This window comes from Camponotus floridanus, unplaced genomic scaffold (genome assembly GCF_003227725.1).
Source record: "Camponotus floridanus strain SB8 unplaced genomic scaffold, Cflo_v7.5 scaffold47, whole genome shotgun sequence".
In the NCBI taxonomy this organism is placed as follows: domain Eukaryota; kingdom Metazoa; phylum Arthropoda; class Insecta; order Hymenoptera; family Formicidae; genus Camponotus; species Camponotus floridanus.
The window spans coordinates 44,868-64,121 of NW_020229625.1; the positions used below are offsets into that span (position 1 = coordinate 44,868).

General features: G+C 32.6%; 1 protein-coding gene across 15 annotated transcripts; it reads right to left on the minus strand.

Annotated features, from left to right (window-relative positions):
* Positions 1-280: 280 nt before the first annotated feature.
* Positions 281-19,107, minus strand: LOC105253313 (intersectin-1). 15 transcript variants are annotated; one of them, XM_025412069.1, is made up of 37 exons: positions 19,038-19,107; positions 16,652-16,838; positions 16,170-16,323; positions 15,940-16,088; positions 15,712-15,858; positions 15,232-15,327; positions 14,273-14,341; positions 13,832-13,984; positions 13,500-13,673; positions 13,083-13,428; positions 12,768-12,981; positions 12,542-12,693; positions 12,355-12,477; positions 12,136-12,274; positions 11,735-12,049; positions 11,256-11,630; positions 11,010-11,176; positions 10,707-10,908; positions 10,333-10,620; positions 10,124-10,189; positions 9,797-9,889; positions 9,676-9,684; positions 9,380-9,520; positions 9,187-9,313; positions 8,907-9,071; positions 3,985-4,106; positions 3,456-3,562; positions 3,299-3,371; positions 2,983-3,189; positions 2,820-2,903; positions 2,576-2,731; positions 2,337-2,474; positions 2,012-2,246; positions 1,700-1,774; positions 1,334-1,408; positions 579-752; positions 281-454 (listed from the first exon to the last, which is right to left on the minus strand). In XM_025412069.1, the coding sequence occupies exons 2-37, from the start codon at positions 16,671-16,673 to the stop codon at positions 303-305; spliced, it is 5,484 nt and encodes a 1,827-aa protein (XP_025267854.1). In that variant the 5' UTR covers positions 16,674-16,838; positions 19,038-19,107; the 3' UTR covers positions 281-302. The 15 variants fall into 15 exon arrangements, with proteins under 15 accessions (XP_025267854.1, XP_025267853.1, XP_025267852.1 ...); XM_025412068.1 differs by having other exon boundaries at positions 18,839-19,070; XM_025412067.1 differs by having other exon boundaries at positions 18,733-19,070.
* Between the last annotated feature and the right edge of the window lie 147 nt (positions 19,108-19,254).

The window sequence follows — 19,254 nt, forward strand, 5'->3', positions numbered from 1 at the left end:
TTTCTTATTTTGATCTCTAGAATACGCCCTTAAAATTTTCGACATAGTTTTAGAAACACCCTGTATATATATATATATATAAATTATTTTAAAATTATATTAATTTTCTTTCTATCAGATCTTTCTTTTAAAAGAATAAAAAAATAAAATAAAATATTAATTTTTAGTATTTTTCGATCTTCTATTACTTCGTTAACTACTTCTATAAATTATAAATTTTTACATATATGCATGCATATATATATATATATATATATATATATATATATATATATATATACGCACATACTACTACAAGTATCTTATCTGCTATCAAACAGTCGAAGATCCAGCTTGAGGATGACATCACCGCTATCGACTTCATGCAATTTGATTCTCTTTTGAATTGGTCCACAAGAATCTTTACTATCTCTCATTATATCAGCGACTCTGATCTCGGCACGGCCAAGAAATTCTACATTAACATTTCGAATTATCAACATTAAAAAAGTTATAATTTAGTCGATTAATTTTTTTTAATAATGCTCGTATAACATTAATCAATTTTCATACTAACGATTACAATGATAAAGGCTTACCATCAGGACTGTAATATCCTTTATCGAACACGGTGATGCAAAGGGTATCTTCTAATAGATCTTTTACTTGGAATTGCATCGAGGCATCCCACCAAGGGCAATCGTTTCCAGATACGACGCCGGTTCTTTCTTCTTGAGAGCCCATAGACACTTTGCAGAATGTATTACACTTTCCTAGAAGAACAGAAACACTTGCATATGCGTATGAACATTCAATCGTTATGGAAAACAGAACGACAGTTATATAAAAATATTATTTTCTCTTTAAGCGTTAGTAATTTTATGCATTACGTAGCCCTCAAGCCATTCCAAAGATAGCGCATTCATCCCCCCACATCCAGATTTTTCAGTTAAATTTTTAAAGTTTGATTTTATTGTAAGATTGAAATATTTTCTGATCATTGTACCTTAAAGATATTAAATATATATAATTTTTTGCCATGCATTCATGCTTTTGCAATTTCACTCGCCAAAGCCTTTAATTTTTTTGATAAATTACAAGGATCATTTCTTACCTTTTTAATTTGGATTCGAGTATGAATAAAAAAGTGCAACTAAAGAAAATCTTAGGAAAAAAGATTATGTTATTGTAAAATAGAAGTATGAAGAAAATAACAAAAAAATCAGTGGAATTCTATTTATAATACAAGCTTAATAAAAATTGATTTTTTCAAACTAACTGTAATGAAATATAATGAAATATACGAATATTGATATTCAAAATTGTTCCAAAGTACAGGATTTCGATACTGTACCTTTTTTACTAATGACAAGATCTTCAGCTTCCACAACTACTAGTCGCAGCCTACCTTCGGGAGGTCTCCTGCGAACTACAATTATGGCAGATTTATGTTAGTAATAAAGCGTTACATGCAAATTATATAAGTTGAAATTTTTATATTAAATTTTTTCTGGCTTAGTTTTTCACTACACATTTCTATAACACATATTTCTCATCCGATAAATACAACTACTTATGTATGTACATCGCTTCCATATAACTCTTTCCCATAATATTGCACAAGCAAGTAAGCAAGCATTAATAATTACGTATCTCAACATCAACAGTAAACAAACATAAAAAATGCAAGCATGCACCTAAACCGTCTGCAGATCCTTACCGGATGGGGCTTTCAAGTTGAAGCCTTCGAGCACAGTGACGAGAATTCTGCCGCACGCTCTAAATTGTGCCTGTTCTGTTCATTCACATAAACTTATTATTAAAATCAAATTTATTATATGACACGCGAAAGTAGGTCTACATATAAGCTCAATAAGCCGAACAGTATACACGAAAATTGGCGTATAAACATCATGAAATAATACAAATAATTGACAAAGCAATAAATAACTTGTAAAAGTACAAATAAACAATGATTCGATAATTTTAATACTCAGATAACTGGATACAATACGATTATGATTAAACTCACTTGATCGTTGTCTCTGCAGGCGATTCCTCTCATTCTCTAAAAATTTCCTACGCGCTTCTACGATTCGTTTCGACCACAAGGAACATTCATTCGCAGATGATGCTGATAATATAATTGGTTTCTTCTGATCTTTCAGTCTTAAAATTTTCGAGGAATTGTCCGCCGCGTCGCTTCCGCTCAAGCTACTGTTTCCGTCGTTTTCTCCAAGCAAAGATAATTCGTTGAGAAATATCGGCTATAAAAGGAAGAGTCAATTAGTGTCATAATTACGTGAACAGTTTTAATTTACACATTCTCTAACGATTTTCTCCAAAGTATTGCATACTTTTCTGTACATCTTAAATTTTTGATGTTCGTTGCGTTCAAATGAAAATTGTTGGCAGTTCAATGAGAATTTCATTGGTTGAACAAACAGTAGGAAATCATTTGTCAGGAAGCCGACGAGTTCTTTGCCACTTTTTGACTGTAACAATATTGCGATATGATATAAAACTGCGTAAAAAAATGCGACAATCTCCTATTTATTATATTTATGTTCTACAATATTTCTACAATATTTATTACCTTGTGAAGTATACCGTAATGCAAAAGTTTTCGCGGCCCCAAGGAATTTGTCAAGGAATTGAAAACGAGTTGTTCTTCAAGACCATCACATATTACATGAGTTTGCAGCCACTCTAATCTGTCGCTATTTTCTTTCTCTCTGACTCCTTCATTCACCTATAATAATGCACAATATTAGATGAAAAATAAATGTGTGAGTAAATCATTTTATTTTCTTTCTTATATTCTCTTGCACTATTTTTACCTGAATACAAAACTCTTCGGATTTAGCCAACGCTTCTTGCAGATACTGCCTATCGGGGTGATCTATCGGCGTATATTCTAAAATCTATAATCATAGTATGTTCCATGTGCTAGGATACGATATGATGTAAGCTATAATTATCTAGAAATAAAAATAAAAATACCTTGCCAATAATAAGCGGATATTTTGTTATTCTTTGCATCGGTTTAATTAAAAATGAGCTTAATGGCATTCCTTTTGTTCGTGGATCTTGCTGACATGTCTGCGCGACTCGAACAAATTCCGGTAAGGTTTCTGTCAAACGTTGCAAATACATCGCCGCAGATATTTGGCAACTGCAAAATCTTATGTAAGCTGACATCCTAGGTATCTGCGAAATATTATATATCGTACATAAGTATTATATTATTATATCATAAATAGGTTTCAATAACAACCGGTCATTTCGTAAAATACTTACATTATAAGTGCATACTTACATTTTCGCATAGGATATCGCCAATCATTCTAACTACTCCGTTATAACTGTTATCCCTTCTTATTCTTAAAGTCCTGTAAGAAATTGATCTGTAATCTCTCTCATCTTATCGATGGAAAATATATTTTGTTAGATGTATTAATGATAAATCCAGTTACCTTAAAAAATTATCGTTACATGCAATAATATCTCTCCAATTAATAAATATCTTTTCTATTTCATCGACGCTCATGACTAAACTTTCAATTAATGGTTTTTCAAACACCTAAAATATGCACAATATATATATATATACACACACACACACACGCACGTATATATTATAACGTTTTATAGATCCAGCTCGAATTTTCCTCCATCAATTTTCCAATTAATTTAGAATAACAATGTGCATGCATTTTTCCTTCTTAATATTAATGCTTTGAATATGTAAAGTTCTTATTTAAAATCATGTCATATCTTTAAATAAATACATCATTAAGGACATTTGATTTCTAAAAATTTACATAATTATTGATAAGAGAAACATTTCTTTTTCTGATAGATAATATCTAAGAAAAAATCCAAAATGATGTAAAAAATCTTTAAATGAAGGGAAGAAAAACCACATGTCACATTATTCTAAATATATACGTGAATCATGAAACATGAATAAAAAGCAAATTCAAAAAGAAAAATAAAAAATACCTCGTGTACTAGCCTCATGTCTTCTATGTAGGCTTGTTCAGTCACGATTAGCTCTTTGATATGTTCCTGGCGTTTTTTTTCCATGGGATTGTGACATATTGTATCGATCGTCAATTCACTAGCTACACATAAAATATATATAAAAAATATTTCTTCCATAAAATTATTTTTTTATTCGATTTTTATTTTAAAGTAAAAGAGAACGATTTCAAATTCTTGAAAATAGCGTGACTTAATAAATATATTGTATATCTTAATATAAAAATTTTTATATAAATGAAATAAAAAGCTCCCGAATTTTCTGTACATAATGCACAGTAGGTGCCAATAATACCTACATATGAAATTGGTCGCATTCGGGATTAATAATGATTAGATATTATTAAGTTATTATTAGTCTCGAATGCGACTAATTTCATATGTTAAGCCGCCTACTATACAATCTTTTCTGGAGTAAATATTAGAATAAAATAATTTTTTATCAGTAGAGCAATTTTTCACGTACTAATAAATTAATTATCTAATTGGGGCAATATATTGCAAAAACTTAAAAAAAAAGAGAATATATTGCATATCAAAATAATATCGATAAGTTAAAATTATTATTATAAACAATAATATCAAATAAATATATGATTCGTCTACACAAGAATAATTTTTACAACAGACAGATATTTTATTTCGATCAGCGGTGATATAGATGCGAACGTATCCGTATATATATATATGGATATGTTTACATACGTATAAGAACATTGGCGTACATATGCGTATGTGTGTGTATATGTATGTGTGGAAACATAATTTATATAATATTTCTATATGTATATAAAGTATGTGAACAGGACTTTTTTTTGTATAAGTCTCACATAGAATTATTCATATTCTCTTACATTTTCCACTATGCCAAATCACATCGTACTTAGTTGAAATTTCCGACGAGACTCGATATTAGAATAAACAAACAACTTACAAATAGTAACAATCTTAGGAATACAACGCACTACACGACTACATCGACTAAAGATAACCAGTTGCACAACTTGCTTTAGACATCCCGCCGTCACCTTAGAATAACTTTATGCTCGAGGGACTTGATGTCTTGGAATATCTAATTATTATAAGCACACAATTATTGCCACTGTGATATAACGTATTTACTCACTTCTGTCATGGAGGAGATTACATAGAACGCGTAAAAGTAGCGTAGCAATGAATAAATACGTTGTGCGCTTGATTTTTCTTCAGTATATGGAATCATTTGCTGGTACCATCCTTGCCTTTCTAGATGATTTTACGGCTGGAAGTTCGAGGAGTTTCTAAAGAAGCTACAAACTAACGCATACTTTTGCAAACATTCGTTGAACGTTCATCGAATGTTAAAATTATTCTTAACATACGCTGTATGTCAAAGCTTCATAACTGCGTGTGTATATACTGAACTCGGTGTCAAGATATGTCAATAGATTCTAATGTGATCCTTTCAAAGATATTTTTTTATGGAACAATAAACATTTTCATATATATATATCATTTAACATAATAAATTCTTTGCAACGAAGCGCTGTAATTATACAATATATTATACGAACAAGATTGCCATCTGATTGCTGATTACAATCCAAGAAATAAATAATATAGTCAGTCGATTGATACATATATAGGAATGTTATGATTCAATGAAAAATTAATTTACAATAATTACTTAAGAATCATATGATCTATTTTTATCTCGTTATTAGCGATTTATTGTTCATGTACGATTGTTATTTATTTAGGCTCTATTTTAAAAGGCTATGAAGAAGGAGCGCATTCTTTATTCATAATACAAAGTATTATTTATATATAATAAATGATTAGAAGTCGAGTGATCAAATTAATAAATTTAGAGCAAATAAATAAGTCAACGCATTGATTTAGTTTACTCTGATTTTTTCTTTCATGAAATTTATATACAAATGAGAACAAATATTCAGTGCATATAATATCATGTTTGCTAATTTTATTAATATTCATAAATGTAACAAATCGAACACGAAATTAAACATCGAATAAAATTATATGGGATATTTCTCTTTGCTCCTTCTCCTCTCCGTTTTCAATCGCAACAGCTAATCGTTGGCTGCTCGATCATGAGATTGTTATCTTTTATATATCATTTAGGCCTCGACATGAGACAATCGCAATTTTTAATGATCCACAATGCGCACCATACATTAACATTGATAAAGGATAAAACATAATGCAATAATCATAGCTTTTTTCAACGGTCACTTCTATTTTACACAACTGTGATTAACTCAAACATTACACCATAAAGGAAACAATAGTAATAATCCTTAATTTCCAAAAGAAGATCGAATTAAATTGCCTACATAAATTTTGGTCGACCACCGAAATATTCAAAAACGAAAAACGACTCGGAAACAATTCGGAAAACATTTGTATTTTTCTTTTTTATATTTAAAACATGTTATAGTTTAATGTTCTTATACACCAAGTTTCTTAAATAAAGCTTTGAAATATAATTGAACTATACATATATCAATTTGCACATGAACACGAACTTAACAAATGACTTAATTATTAAGTAACAATGGTACTCTTACCATGACACAATGTTAAATATATTTCTAACGTGTTTGAACAAGCTAAAATTTAATATTGTTATTTCTTAATTGTACGTCAGCATAGATAGAGAACTGAGGTAGACCTTTGGTGTTGGTGCAGATATATCAGGTGGTCGCGTAACACTAATGAAATGACTCAACAATCGGACTTGGTACATGCGCGCGTTGTCCCTATACAACGAACATAATATTTGCATGAAAACCGTTTGAAGATGTAAAACAGTTAAAAGGCTAGTATGTTGCGATTTAGTCGTTGTAATAACAATTTGAATGATAACATTAATGAAGGAATGAGTGCACAACCCCGCACCAGAGGGAAAGGCTTGTAATAATATGTATAATAAGTAGGAGGATATGTGTATATATATATATATATATATATATATATATATATATAAATATATATATATATATATATATATATATATATAAAGAGAGAAATGAAGAGAAACGAAGAATCAACCGTGAGTTTTTTTCTCCTGCCTTTAATCTCATTAATTCTTCAAGTCTCGTTTTTCTTTCTCTCTTTTTTCTCCTCCGTTTCTCTGTCTCTATTCCCAACACCTCTCACTTTAGTCTTTTTTTTATGCACATTGTCTCCACGTTGAGAAAGTTCTGTTGTTGTAGCACGCCATGCTGAGTTGGAGCTGCTATTTTTCTTATTACACTTCAGGTGCTTTAATTTTAACCAGCAATGCTGATTAATCAGTACTGCTGCTCGGCTACCCTTTATGCTGCATGTTAAGCAAAAGCGAAAGATAATAATTAATAAAAAGAAGATTATAGAATGCATATATAATAAGACTAATAAGAGAAATAATCGAGGCAGCTGTCTCTTTAAAACATTTCTTTTAATTTTAAGATTATGACTTAAAATCATAGAATTATATAAAATTTCTATTTTTTCTTTTTATATAACTTCTTGCAATTATTGAATGTGTATATGTAAAATAATAAGATATTGGAAATTTGCAAATAGAACAAAAACTCTATGAAAAATTATTATTACTTGTACTATTCCAACATATTCTGTTGAAAATATAATAGATACTAGAGAACATTTTAGAGAAAACATTTTAATAAAGATTAATTATAAAATATAACAATAATTTACAGTTATGTTAGATATAAATAATAAAATCATAAGACAATACTCTCGATTAGTTATTATTTGTTATTATCAAGCAAACGACTACCTCTGACGAAAAAATAGACGGACGAACGAATGGGCAGACAGGCAAAAGGCAGACAAGCAGACTGTTTGTAGAAACTTAAGAAAATATTTGAAATTTGCATCTATTTTTATTTTTACTTCTAATGTAAACCATATAAGCAAAAAGTATGTGAGTGATCTCTATATGCTTGTGACATACCAGTAACCAAGCCATACACAATGCATATATCTACATTAGATAGAAAAATGAAATTAATATTGCCAGTTTTTACAGAACAGACTTTATATGACGACAACACATTGCTTTTACACAAACATTTTTTCAAAATAGCAAAAAAAATATCATTTATCTTACTTTAATTGTAAAATACTTACATTAAAAAAATCATTCCGATGATATAATTAAACAAAAGATATTTATAATTGATGAAAAAATATATTCTTGCTCTATGTGAACATCATTATAAAAGATGCTGCTGCTATCACTCGGAGTTATCATAACAATGTATATATTAATTCATAAGAAAATAAAAATGTGCTACATCATACTTTAACATTCTTTCTTATAAACTATAACTAACTATAATAATATTGATATTACTGATTAATAATTACAATAATAAACTCCATCTTGGCTCATTTTGCGAGTCACTGAATAGTTAAACGCAGAATAAGCAAAGATAAGGCATAACATAATAAAATAATATAATAACAATATTAATATCACAACAATAATAAAAATAACAATCATAATAAAAAAAATAATGATATCAATGATAATGGAGATGGTGTGCTGATAATAATAAAAATGATAATAATAATCTAAGATGACAATAAAGATAAATATAAATATATAATCGTCTCGATTAGAACTTGTTACATCTAATCGATCGTCCGCCTATCCATAGCCAGAAGTTGTGTTTCGCATTTCTATTCTCTTCTCTATTTTATTTGTTCATTACTTTTTTTAGTATCTATACGCGTGTAATCGATGTGTGTAGAAATGTATTACAAATTCACATAATTGTGTTCATATTACATTATAAACGTTATGAAATTAACAGGCAAAGTGAGCTGAAGATTAAACTTTGACAATCACATATGGAAAGAATACTTACACATAGGTGATACGTAGTTGCTTGGGAAGACACCGGATACGCCATTCAATTCTCCTCTCCACCATGCGGTTTCTTCCTTAGCAAGTACTGATATAACATCGCCTTTCTCAAAGCTTAACTCATCCTCATTTTGTGCTTGGTAAGGATAAAGGGCCATAACGCGTTCTGCAAATAAAAAGTTATGCTACGAGTTCAATTTTGTCCAAGAAAACCTACATATATTATCCTTATCACATATAATCTTGAAAATTATAGTAATTGCATTGTAGAATTTACTCACCAATATTTGGATCTGTTGGAGAATCTTGATATCCATGAGAGACAGGTGTACTTCTATTACTGCTACTGGTTAAAGGTTTAACATATGTTGCTGGGAACCAACCAACTTGTCTCCTTTTACCTCGTGCCTAAATAAACAAGTGTTATTATTCGACAATAAAGGATTAAATGTTAAAAAAAATTTATTTCTCTACCTGAAGCTCTCCTTCCCACCATCCGCTATCAGTTTTCTTACGAATCATTATTAATTGTCCTCTTTGCAAGTCTAATTGTTCTGCACTAGTTGCTTGATATGGTGCAATAACTTGGACAATTTCTGGTTTCCTTCCTCCTCTCTAAAGAGAAAAAAATTTTTTTTCGTGAATGAGTAAAATTAATTTCTTTACATATATTAAGAAACTGTTTGCAATTGGAAATAAAGAGAGAAATCAGTGTCACACATCACAATCATTGAAAATGTCGATCATATTTAATAATATAAATCCAATACCTTATAATACTGCATTACCAAGATGTCAGTAGCATAAAAGAAGTAATAAACACAATTATAATAAAAAAATTTTTAATTGTATAAGTATATTAGAGAATAAGAACGTGATTAATTTTTTTACCTGCTGAGCAGCCATGGCAGTAAAGTCCGGTAATTCCGCTCTATCCTCAGCAGCTGCTCTTTCATCTTCCAATTGTTCTGCTGTTTTCTCTACCTGTTAAATACACACACACACACACACATACGTTCTATGTTACTGAACTTTGTCACTGCAATCTTATATTTTATCAGATATCAGTAGAATAATAACAAATTAATAAAATTAATAAAATTACAAATTAATAAAATTACAAAAGTCAATTGAAACTAACATGTATTAATATAATTAAGAATATAAATTGAGATAAATAATTTAAAATAAACAATTATAAAATAAACAATTACGCACTTGTGATGCTGCGGTTATTGGAATAACATCTTCGGTACTTTTTGTCTCTGGAGCAGTTACACTAGACTGAATGTTAATGGATAAAGACACACTTTGATTAATGCCACACAACACTCTGATTAATCAATTAATAAGTTATATTTATATAATAATCGAAAAGATTACGAAATAACCAGGAGGAAAATATTAACGAAAGATATATAACGTACCTGATTAGGAGCATCGCACTTTTCCACATAATTAGATGGAAAAATCCCAGTCTTATCCCCTACACAACCAGTCCACCAATCTCCTTCCTTCTTAATAACCAATATAACTTCCCCTTGATTGAAACTAAGATCGCCGGCTTCAGTCGAGTCGTATCGATAAAGTGCAACATAATATTCGTTGAGACCATCAGTTGCGACATCTTTGTTGCTTGTAATTATCTCTTTTACATATGATTTAGGGAACCAACCCTTATTTTCATTACTAGTCGAGCCATACCACCAATCAGCCTGAATAAAATAATGAAAAATATATATTTTGTGAGACATACACACATTTCTGTGTAATCAATAGTATAATATACATATTTAATAACCTGCTGCTCAGAAACATAAATGGTTTCTCCTTTTTCAAAAGAAAGATGTTGCTCCATAGTAGGTCGATATGGAAATAATGCGGTAGCTTCTATGTGGCAAGATGTACCTAATCCTAAAGTAGGTATAATAGCTTCCACTATCGGGGCTTCTCCACCTAATGATCCCGCGTCGGATACGTTCTCGGGGACTTCTGCTATTTCTCTGTTAATTAAAATAAAAATATTCTGATACTCATGAGAGATACACAAAGAAATATTGATTTATATTTTGCAAATATTAATATAAATAAAAATACAACTGACTCTAATGTTCTCTTCTCTACGCTGTCTTGTTGTATGAAGGTACGTTCATTATCCAAACTAATTGTACCGGTATCCACTGGTTCCACGTAAGATTCGGGAAACCAACCGGTGTGACCGCGAATTTCTCCTGCCATCCATCCTGGTTCAGCGTTTTGCACAGGTGGTACCTATAATTTACATCATATTAAATATTGTATGCATTCAGTTTTCCGACAACAATGACACTCTTGTATTTATTATACATACTGATATAATATCACCAGGTTGAAATGATATTTCGTCTTGATTTCGCGCCACAAATTCGTAAAGTGCTCTATATTTGCGAACACCCACGACATCAGCTTCATTTGTCGAGTTCACCGTAGTGGTATCGTCAACAGGCCAAGCTGCGTCACTAGCTATACTAGGTGCATTGCTCCATGCGCTATCGCCCCATGCGGATGTGGCAAAGTCAGCGGCCGAGACGCTGCTGCCGCTTGCTCGAAGTTCAAGTACTTTTTTCTTCTTGTCATCAAAATTAATGTAAAGCTGTTTACAGTCTGCTATTAGATCTTTTATTTGCGTCTTAATCTCTTCAAGTTGAGCATTATTATTTTCAATATCGGACATTTTCGAATCGATCTGTTGAAAAAGATATAGACGTTTTGAGGTCAAACATCGATATAAATCATCATAAAGTTAAAATTTATTTATGTATAATCAATGAACATTAGAGGTACATATACCTGCTGTTGTAAATCTGCAATTTTATCTTTCATCTGCTTAAGAGTAATTTGTTTATTGTCAAAGGCCATCTTAACAGCCTCTTGTCCGGCAGCATCTTGCGCCGCATTGAGTTTATTTTTCGCCTCGATACGCGCTTTCTCCTGACTCAATGCTAATAATCTTTGATTTTGTTCCCGAAGTTTATTCTTTAAGGCGGCCATTTCCTGTAATTGCGCATCTCTCGTTGATCGCATACCATCAATAGTCGTCTTAACACCTGAGACTCCTACTCGAGTATCACAAATTTTTTGCGATAATTCTTTTACTTTGTCATTCTGGAAAACAGAAAAAAATATTACGAAAAGATTGTTCATTAATTTCTCTTTCTCTTCTTTAATTTCTCTTTCTCTTTTATACTTACAAGTGTTCCAAGTTCAATAGTTAAGGTCTGATTCTTTGCTTTCAACTTGAGAAGAACATCTTGTTCTTTTTGTCTTTGTGCTTGCAATTCTTGCGACTTCTGTCGTTCCCATTCTAACTGTCGTTGTCTTTCCATTTCCCTATACATTATAAAATACAATGCTACTTTCAAATCTGTATGGATATAATTTCTGATAAAATCATATGTTAATGAATTTACTTGCGTGCTGCCTCTTTCTGTTCTTGCGCGCGTTTACGTTGTTCCTCTTTCTCCTGTTCAATTTCTTTTTGCCTTTGCATTTGTTTCTCGATTTCCGCTTGTCTACGCCTTTCTTGTTCTAATCTGTATCGCAAAACGCAACATTTTCTATATATTATGCATCTAATTAATAAATGATTCTACTTGCCTTATTTTTTCCTGTTTCTCAGCTTCTTCTCTTTCTTTTCGTTCCCGCTCTTCTTGTTCTTTTCGCTGAATTTCTAACAACGCTTTACGCCTACGTTCCAATTCCGCTTGACCTTTCTCAAAGTTCTCTTTACGTTTATCTTCGAATGAAGTCTGTAAAATAATATTACTTTTTTCCATTTGTTTTTCTTTTTGTATAAAAAATTTTTATATTATTAGCTACAAACCTGTGGCATGCCCGCTAATGGATCAATATTTTCCGTTGCATTCTGAGATAATGTTAAGCTACTTTGACGTTGTCGTCTAAATGTGGGTGGAATAAGTTCAAGTGGAAGTGTCGTAGGTATCGTTTCGCCAGCTTTAGCAATGTCGCAAAGATGCATTGCTAGTACAAATTCCTCAGAACCTAAACGTCCATCCGAATCCATATCAGATAAAGCCCTATTAACATATATTTAAACTCTTTTTTACTGCCCCGTTTTATTATTTATATTGAATACTCCTTTGCATTTATTTGACAATAAAATAGTTTGCTACTATACCATATTCGAGCAAGTATCGGTTGTGGCAATTGCGATTGCACCATGATGTTTCTTGCTTGAGGCCCGGATAGAAAACCAGATCTCGTTCTATCCCAAGTATTAAATAATTGAGTGTACTTTAATTTAGTTTGATGTGGCACCGCCCATTCTATAGATTGCGGCGAACCAACTAACGAGTGCTGTGAATCCACAGAACCTACTCTATCTATACTCGGTGGACGTGCTGTTGTACTCAAGGGTGTATTTGTAGATACCGGCGTTTGCGTAATGGCACCGTTGACTAAAGCGCCGTTTGCAGTTGTTGAGGATACCAATGGTAATACTACCGATGAAGCAACTCCAGTACCTGTGCGAGAAAATAAAAATTAATACTATAATAAAAACAAATACAAGAGAGAAGGCATTTTATATATGTACCGGTATTTATTGATCCGATGGATGGTACCATACTAGAGACGCCAGGCATAGGAGCAACCATACCTGTGTTAACTATGCCTAATGGCTGTGTTGGCAATGGTTGTGTCATATTAAAGGCAGCCATTGGCACAGGGTTTGTGTTTAAAGGTGCAATTGGTGCTACTGATGGAATACCTATAATTAATAAAAATATTATAAATAAAAATTAAATATATACCAATATAATTCTGTAAAACTATAATTATATAACTGCATTATTATATAAAAAATTAATCGATAAGCTATTTTAAAATGTACTCAATGTTGATATAAAGTTGATTTTTATTTTTTACCTATGCCAGAAACAGGTGGAATTGAAGAAACTACCGATGTGCCAACAACAGAAGGTGGAACTTTTATGGGTGAGATTCCTACAGGACTATTTGGAAATGATGGTGGTGCTGGTTTTGGTGGTGGACCACTTGTTGTGGCTGCAAAGTTACTACCTACAATAATTTCGTGTGATTATTATTACATTGTTAAATTGTATCAGATAGTTATAAATCTATAATGCAAATAATATTTTTTACTTGATAAATTGTACAATAATAATAAAAAACAAGGCAGCTGAATAAGCATGAGCAAAAATATTGTATAAGTATTTTATGCTTTTTTGACAATATGTTAATTAAGCGATGCAACAAATTTCAGTATAACAAAACTATACTTTGTATACAATCTCTGCATACATATTGGGCTTGTAATATATTGGGTATGTATTTATTTAAACATACCAATATTTGCAGGTGGTGCAGGTCTTTGCGGAGGACCACCAGTTGTGGTATTGACAGAAGGCGCGACTCCTTTTTATTTTGCCGCGTAAAATGCAAAGCATTATTAATGAAATATTCTTTTTTCTTCCTTTTGTCAGAAATATTATTACAAATATATAAATATATAAATGATATATAAATATTAGTTGCATAAAGTATATGTAAGTAATTAGTAAAATAACTTTATTACATAATCAGAATTTCTAATTTAGAATAAATAATGTTAGAAATTTTCTAATTTATATATAAATAATATCCTGAATTGTATTCACACATTTAATCATATTTATTTCTATGTTCAAGCATTTGGAAATTTTTCCAATATATGAAAAATATCAAAACATGCGAAATAAAAATAAATATTAAAAGTATCTAATAATTAATGCATATATAAGTTTCTTTTTTCATATTTCTATCAAATATTTTATCGCAAAGTCCAACACATACCTACAATTGTAATGCAAAGTAAGTATTAGAAAGATAAAAAATTTTCACAGCCTCTGTGCAAAAACTGAATTGCTGTTGCGATATAAAGTGTTACATAAATTTTGGATATTTTTGTATCAAAATGATAAACTCTCTGTGAAGCATCTGTGCTTCATACACACACATACACACACATTATAGATATATACACAAAAAAATCATAGTCTCATAAAATCATATTCTCTTAAATAAAAATATACATAATATATTTAAAACATTCCAAATGGTATATTGAAAAAGTAGCAAATACAACAAGCTAAAGAGAAAGTTTATCTTATATTATTATATTTTATTATTAATAAAATGTCAACAACACTAAAATGATTCGAAATTTAACTCAGAACACTCTGTTAAGCCATTGAATAAAAGCTGCTCTTTAAGAAAAAGAAGATAAATTGACCCATAAGAAACAGCATTCAGCACAGTTAACATACCCACAGAAGGTGGAGCGGGTCGAGCGGGTGGCTTAGACGGTATATGAGTTGTGGCGTGTGTACTTGGAGCCACATTCTGTCTATTTTGTTGTAATGCTGTGTAGTATGATGAATTATGAGTAACATATAATTATGTTTGATTTTGTTGATAAGATAACACATATTGAGACGTAATACATATTCAACATATTGAGACATAATACATGTTGAATTTAATTGTGAAATGATAGATGATTGTAATATAGGTTTGTTTGGATATCAGTGATATTGTAATCATGTTTGATATATTTGATTTTATATGAACCTAACAAACCACGCTAATATATTTGACAAAAGATATATATTTGGGTACTCTCTTATAGATGCTTTTAGAAATTTTTATAAAATCTTTCTGCTATTTAAGAAATTAAACATAAAATTCTATCTAACCATGTCAATTGAGAGACAGAAAAGAATAAAAAACGTATAATCATATATTACCTATAAGAGGATGTGTATTTCCCGCTGTAGGTATTGCACTTGCCACAGTTTGAGATACCATTGGTTGAGGTCCACTTAAGTTTACTAGAGAGCCAATATTATTTTGAGCGGTTGAACCGTTTGTCAATCCAACCAAGTTAGCATCACCTAAAATCATTCATTAATCTCAATCGCAAACAATCTAATGATATAATCTCACATATTATATGCACACATGTATATAACTACCTGTTGGAAAAGATTTCAAACTCTGTATGAGAATAGGTGGCAATACTTTAGGAATTTCAAAACCACGTAATTTCAAATTGATCAACTTGCAAGCAATACTGAATTCATTTATATCCATTTTTCCATCTGAATCTGTATCCGATAATGCCCTATATAATACAAAAGAAAATTAGTTAGAAGAGAAATATGTTATAATTTGAAATATTTTTTATACTAAACAGTAACTTTACCATATCTGTCCAAGAATGGGAGGTGGAAGTTGAGATCTAAGGAGGAATCCCTTTGCCTGTTCACCAGTAACAACTCCATTGAGTGGTTTCAAGGAATCAAATTGTTCTTGATATTTCATTCTCTCTCTAGGCTGAATTACCCAGGGGTCTATACCTACATATCAAATACATATGTAACACACTGGAGATAATAACTTCCTTATTAATTAAAAATAAAATCCATTTATTTGCGAAAATACAATGTCAGTCTATTCTCTCACTACTGAGAAAAGAATAATTGCTAGTCTTACAAAGAGAAAAGAATAATTGCTAGTCTTACAAAAAAAAAAGATAATTATCGCGAAGAGGAAGAGATATATCAAGCATGATGTGCATTACAGATGACATAAAAGATAACACAATACGTGTGGCCTATCGGACAATGACAGATGCAGGAAGACGTCAATGTACCGCTAATGATAGGGAAGAAAAATCAAATTCACCTGGAGTTTGTGGAGTAACCATTTTGGAAGATTGACGTCCGCTTGTGCGATACTCGAGACGATACTCGTTAGAATTAGGGCTGATTAGAATCTCGTGTTCGGTGGTCGAGTCGCGGTGAGTTTACGCCTTCAAGGTTAGATTATGTTAGGTCACGGTGATCGATCTTCGAGACTTTACGAGATCTATCTGTTAATAGGGAAATCGTCGAAAACGTATATAAAGGTGGTTATATCAATTGAACCCCGTCGTTCATTTCACGCTCGAATAATCTAACGCTCTACGAACGATAAAATAAGTAAGATTAATTTTTAAAAAAATTTGAACGCAGGTTTGCACGTTGAAAAGGGTAGTCTCGCGTCGAAAGGGCACGGGTGCTCGCGAGACGCGCTACTGGATCAATCTCGAATGGGACTCATGACCTACGTACAGTCTGTCAAGTAAAAGCGTGGTCGGTCTTACTCGCAGCTGGTAAAAGGTCGCCCTAAATCTCTCCTGAGCCGATAGAGGGAAACTTTGTCCTTGATGTACCGCCAAGAAAGATTCGATTGTTGATTTTTTGAAAGAGAAAAGCATCATGAGTGCCAACCCAGACAGCACAAAAAGGCCAAAAGATGTCTTAAAGACGTCTAGAGGACTTTAAGACGTCTTTAAGTCGTCTTTTAGATGTCTTTTGGACATGTGTGTTGTCTGGGAAATATGCGTCTACGAGGCTATGTTCCTTTGCACCCACCCGAAAGGTCCGAACCCAGACAGCACATGTTCAAAAGACATCTAAAAGACGACTTAGAGATGTCTTAAAGTCCTTTAGACATCTTTAAGACATCTTTAAGACATCTTTTGACCTTTTTGTGCTGTCTGGGAAATTGTCGCAATCAGCGGCTGCTAAATACATGAAAAAGTCGAAGGCATTCGTAGCGATATAATGTGGCAAAAAATGTCGATAATTTACCGAAACGTGGCTCGATAGGAAAATTGGATAAAGGAGATGAAGAAAGAATAGTGAATCTGTTTTCGCGAAATCCTGCTTTAACACTGCGTCAAGAACACCCAGGGAGAAATGACAAGTCGAATAGACGTCTAAGACGTCTAATAGATGTCTAATAGATGTATTAGACATCTATTAGACATCTATTAGACGTCTTATCTATACGATATATCTAAACCTTTTGACTTTAATTTTGCTTGCCCAGGGAGAAATGACAAGTCGAATAGACGTCTAAGACAGATATACCAAACTATCCGAACCCATCTCCTGCTCATGACTTGAAATGGCACGACACAATGAAGAAATCTCTGTTGACCGAAGAACATGTGACGAAGCGACTCGCACGAGAACATCGATCGTGATTTTAGCGATGTAATTTTTACTGGTGAATATTCTATATGGGCACCTTGTATCCTCACGCGAGCCTGGTCACCCTCCTCCAGTAGGCTTGTCCAGAGGATCGTAAAATACAGAGTAAGGATGCATCTTTGGGGCTGCTTCTCAAAGCAGGGGTACTTTGCACCTGTTTACCAACAATCTGAATGCCGAGAAAATGCTGGAAATCTACAAGAAGGCTCTGTTACCGTGTGCCAAACGTTGGTTCATCGATAAAAATGAGGATTGGATTCTGCAGGACAACAATCCTAAACACCACAGCAAACTCTGTACCGAGTGGAAGAAGCAATCTGACATCGTTACATTGGATTGGCCGTCGCAATCGCCCGATGCAAATCCCATCGAAAATATGTGGGTATACATTAAGCAGAAGCTTCGTGGAAAACGCACGTACACTTTGAAGCAGTTATCTTGGAAGATTCGTCGGATTTGGAGGTCCTTGCCGCTAGAATACGCCGTCAATTTGGTCGAAAACATGCCTCGGAAATGCCAGGCAATTATCGACGCCGGTGGTGATTGGACGCATTATTGACATAATTGCATCCTTGTTCTCATCGAGTACAACGTACACATGTATTTAAAAATTGTATTTAATAATTTTTTTTATAAATTAACCCGACCATGCTCTTACTTGACAGACTGTACGTATGCATATTTTTATCGCACAATTCGCGAATCATCACCGATCGTGCCGCCCACCAGACGTGTATCGCCTATCGTGGCTTACGACGACGTGCCATCCATCGTTTACCGTCGTAGTTCATCGTCGTGCATCGTCTATAATTGTCTATTGTCTTATGTCTACCTAAGGTATATGCACAATGTATCGTCCTGGCGTCAACTGTCAATCGTCAGCCGAGCGCGGATCTTATGAGGTCGAGCTTTTTTTCCCTTCCCCCGCGGAAAAACGGGACAAGAAAATTGCGAAAAGTCCGCGACACGTCGATCGGGAAACACGTCAAAGTCTGCTTGGAGTCAATCCACACAAGCGAATCACCACTGACCACAATCAGCTTCACCCAGCTTCACCACTGCTCGTGCACTTACTCGTGTACGTCACTTTCACGAGCTCGGCACCTCTCGGAACTCTTCGGCGAGAATCGATATCCCGCCTCCGAGACTGATTCTATGATCCTCGACAAAGATCCGTTGGTTCCATGTGCGAAAGATTTGCAGCTACACAACCCCGAACGATCAAAGTTACCGGAAGCATATCCTTTT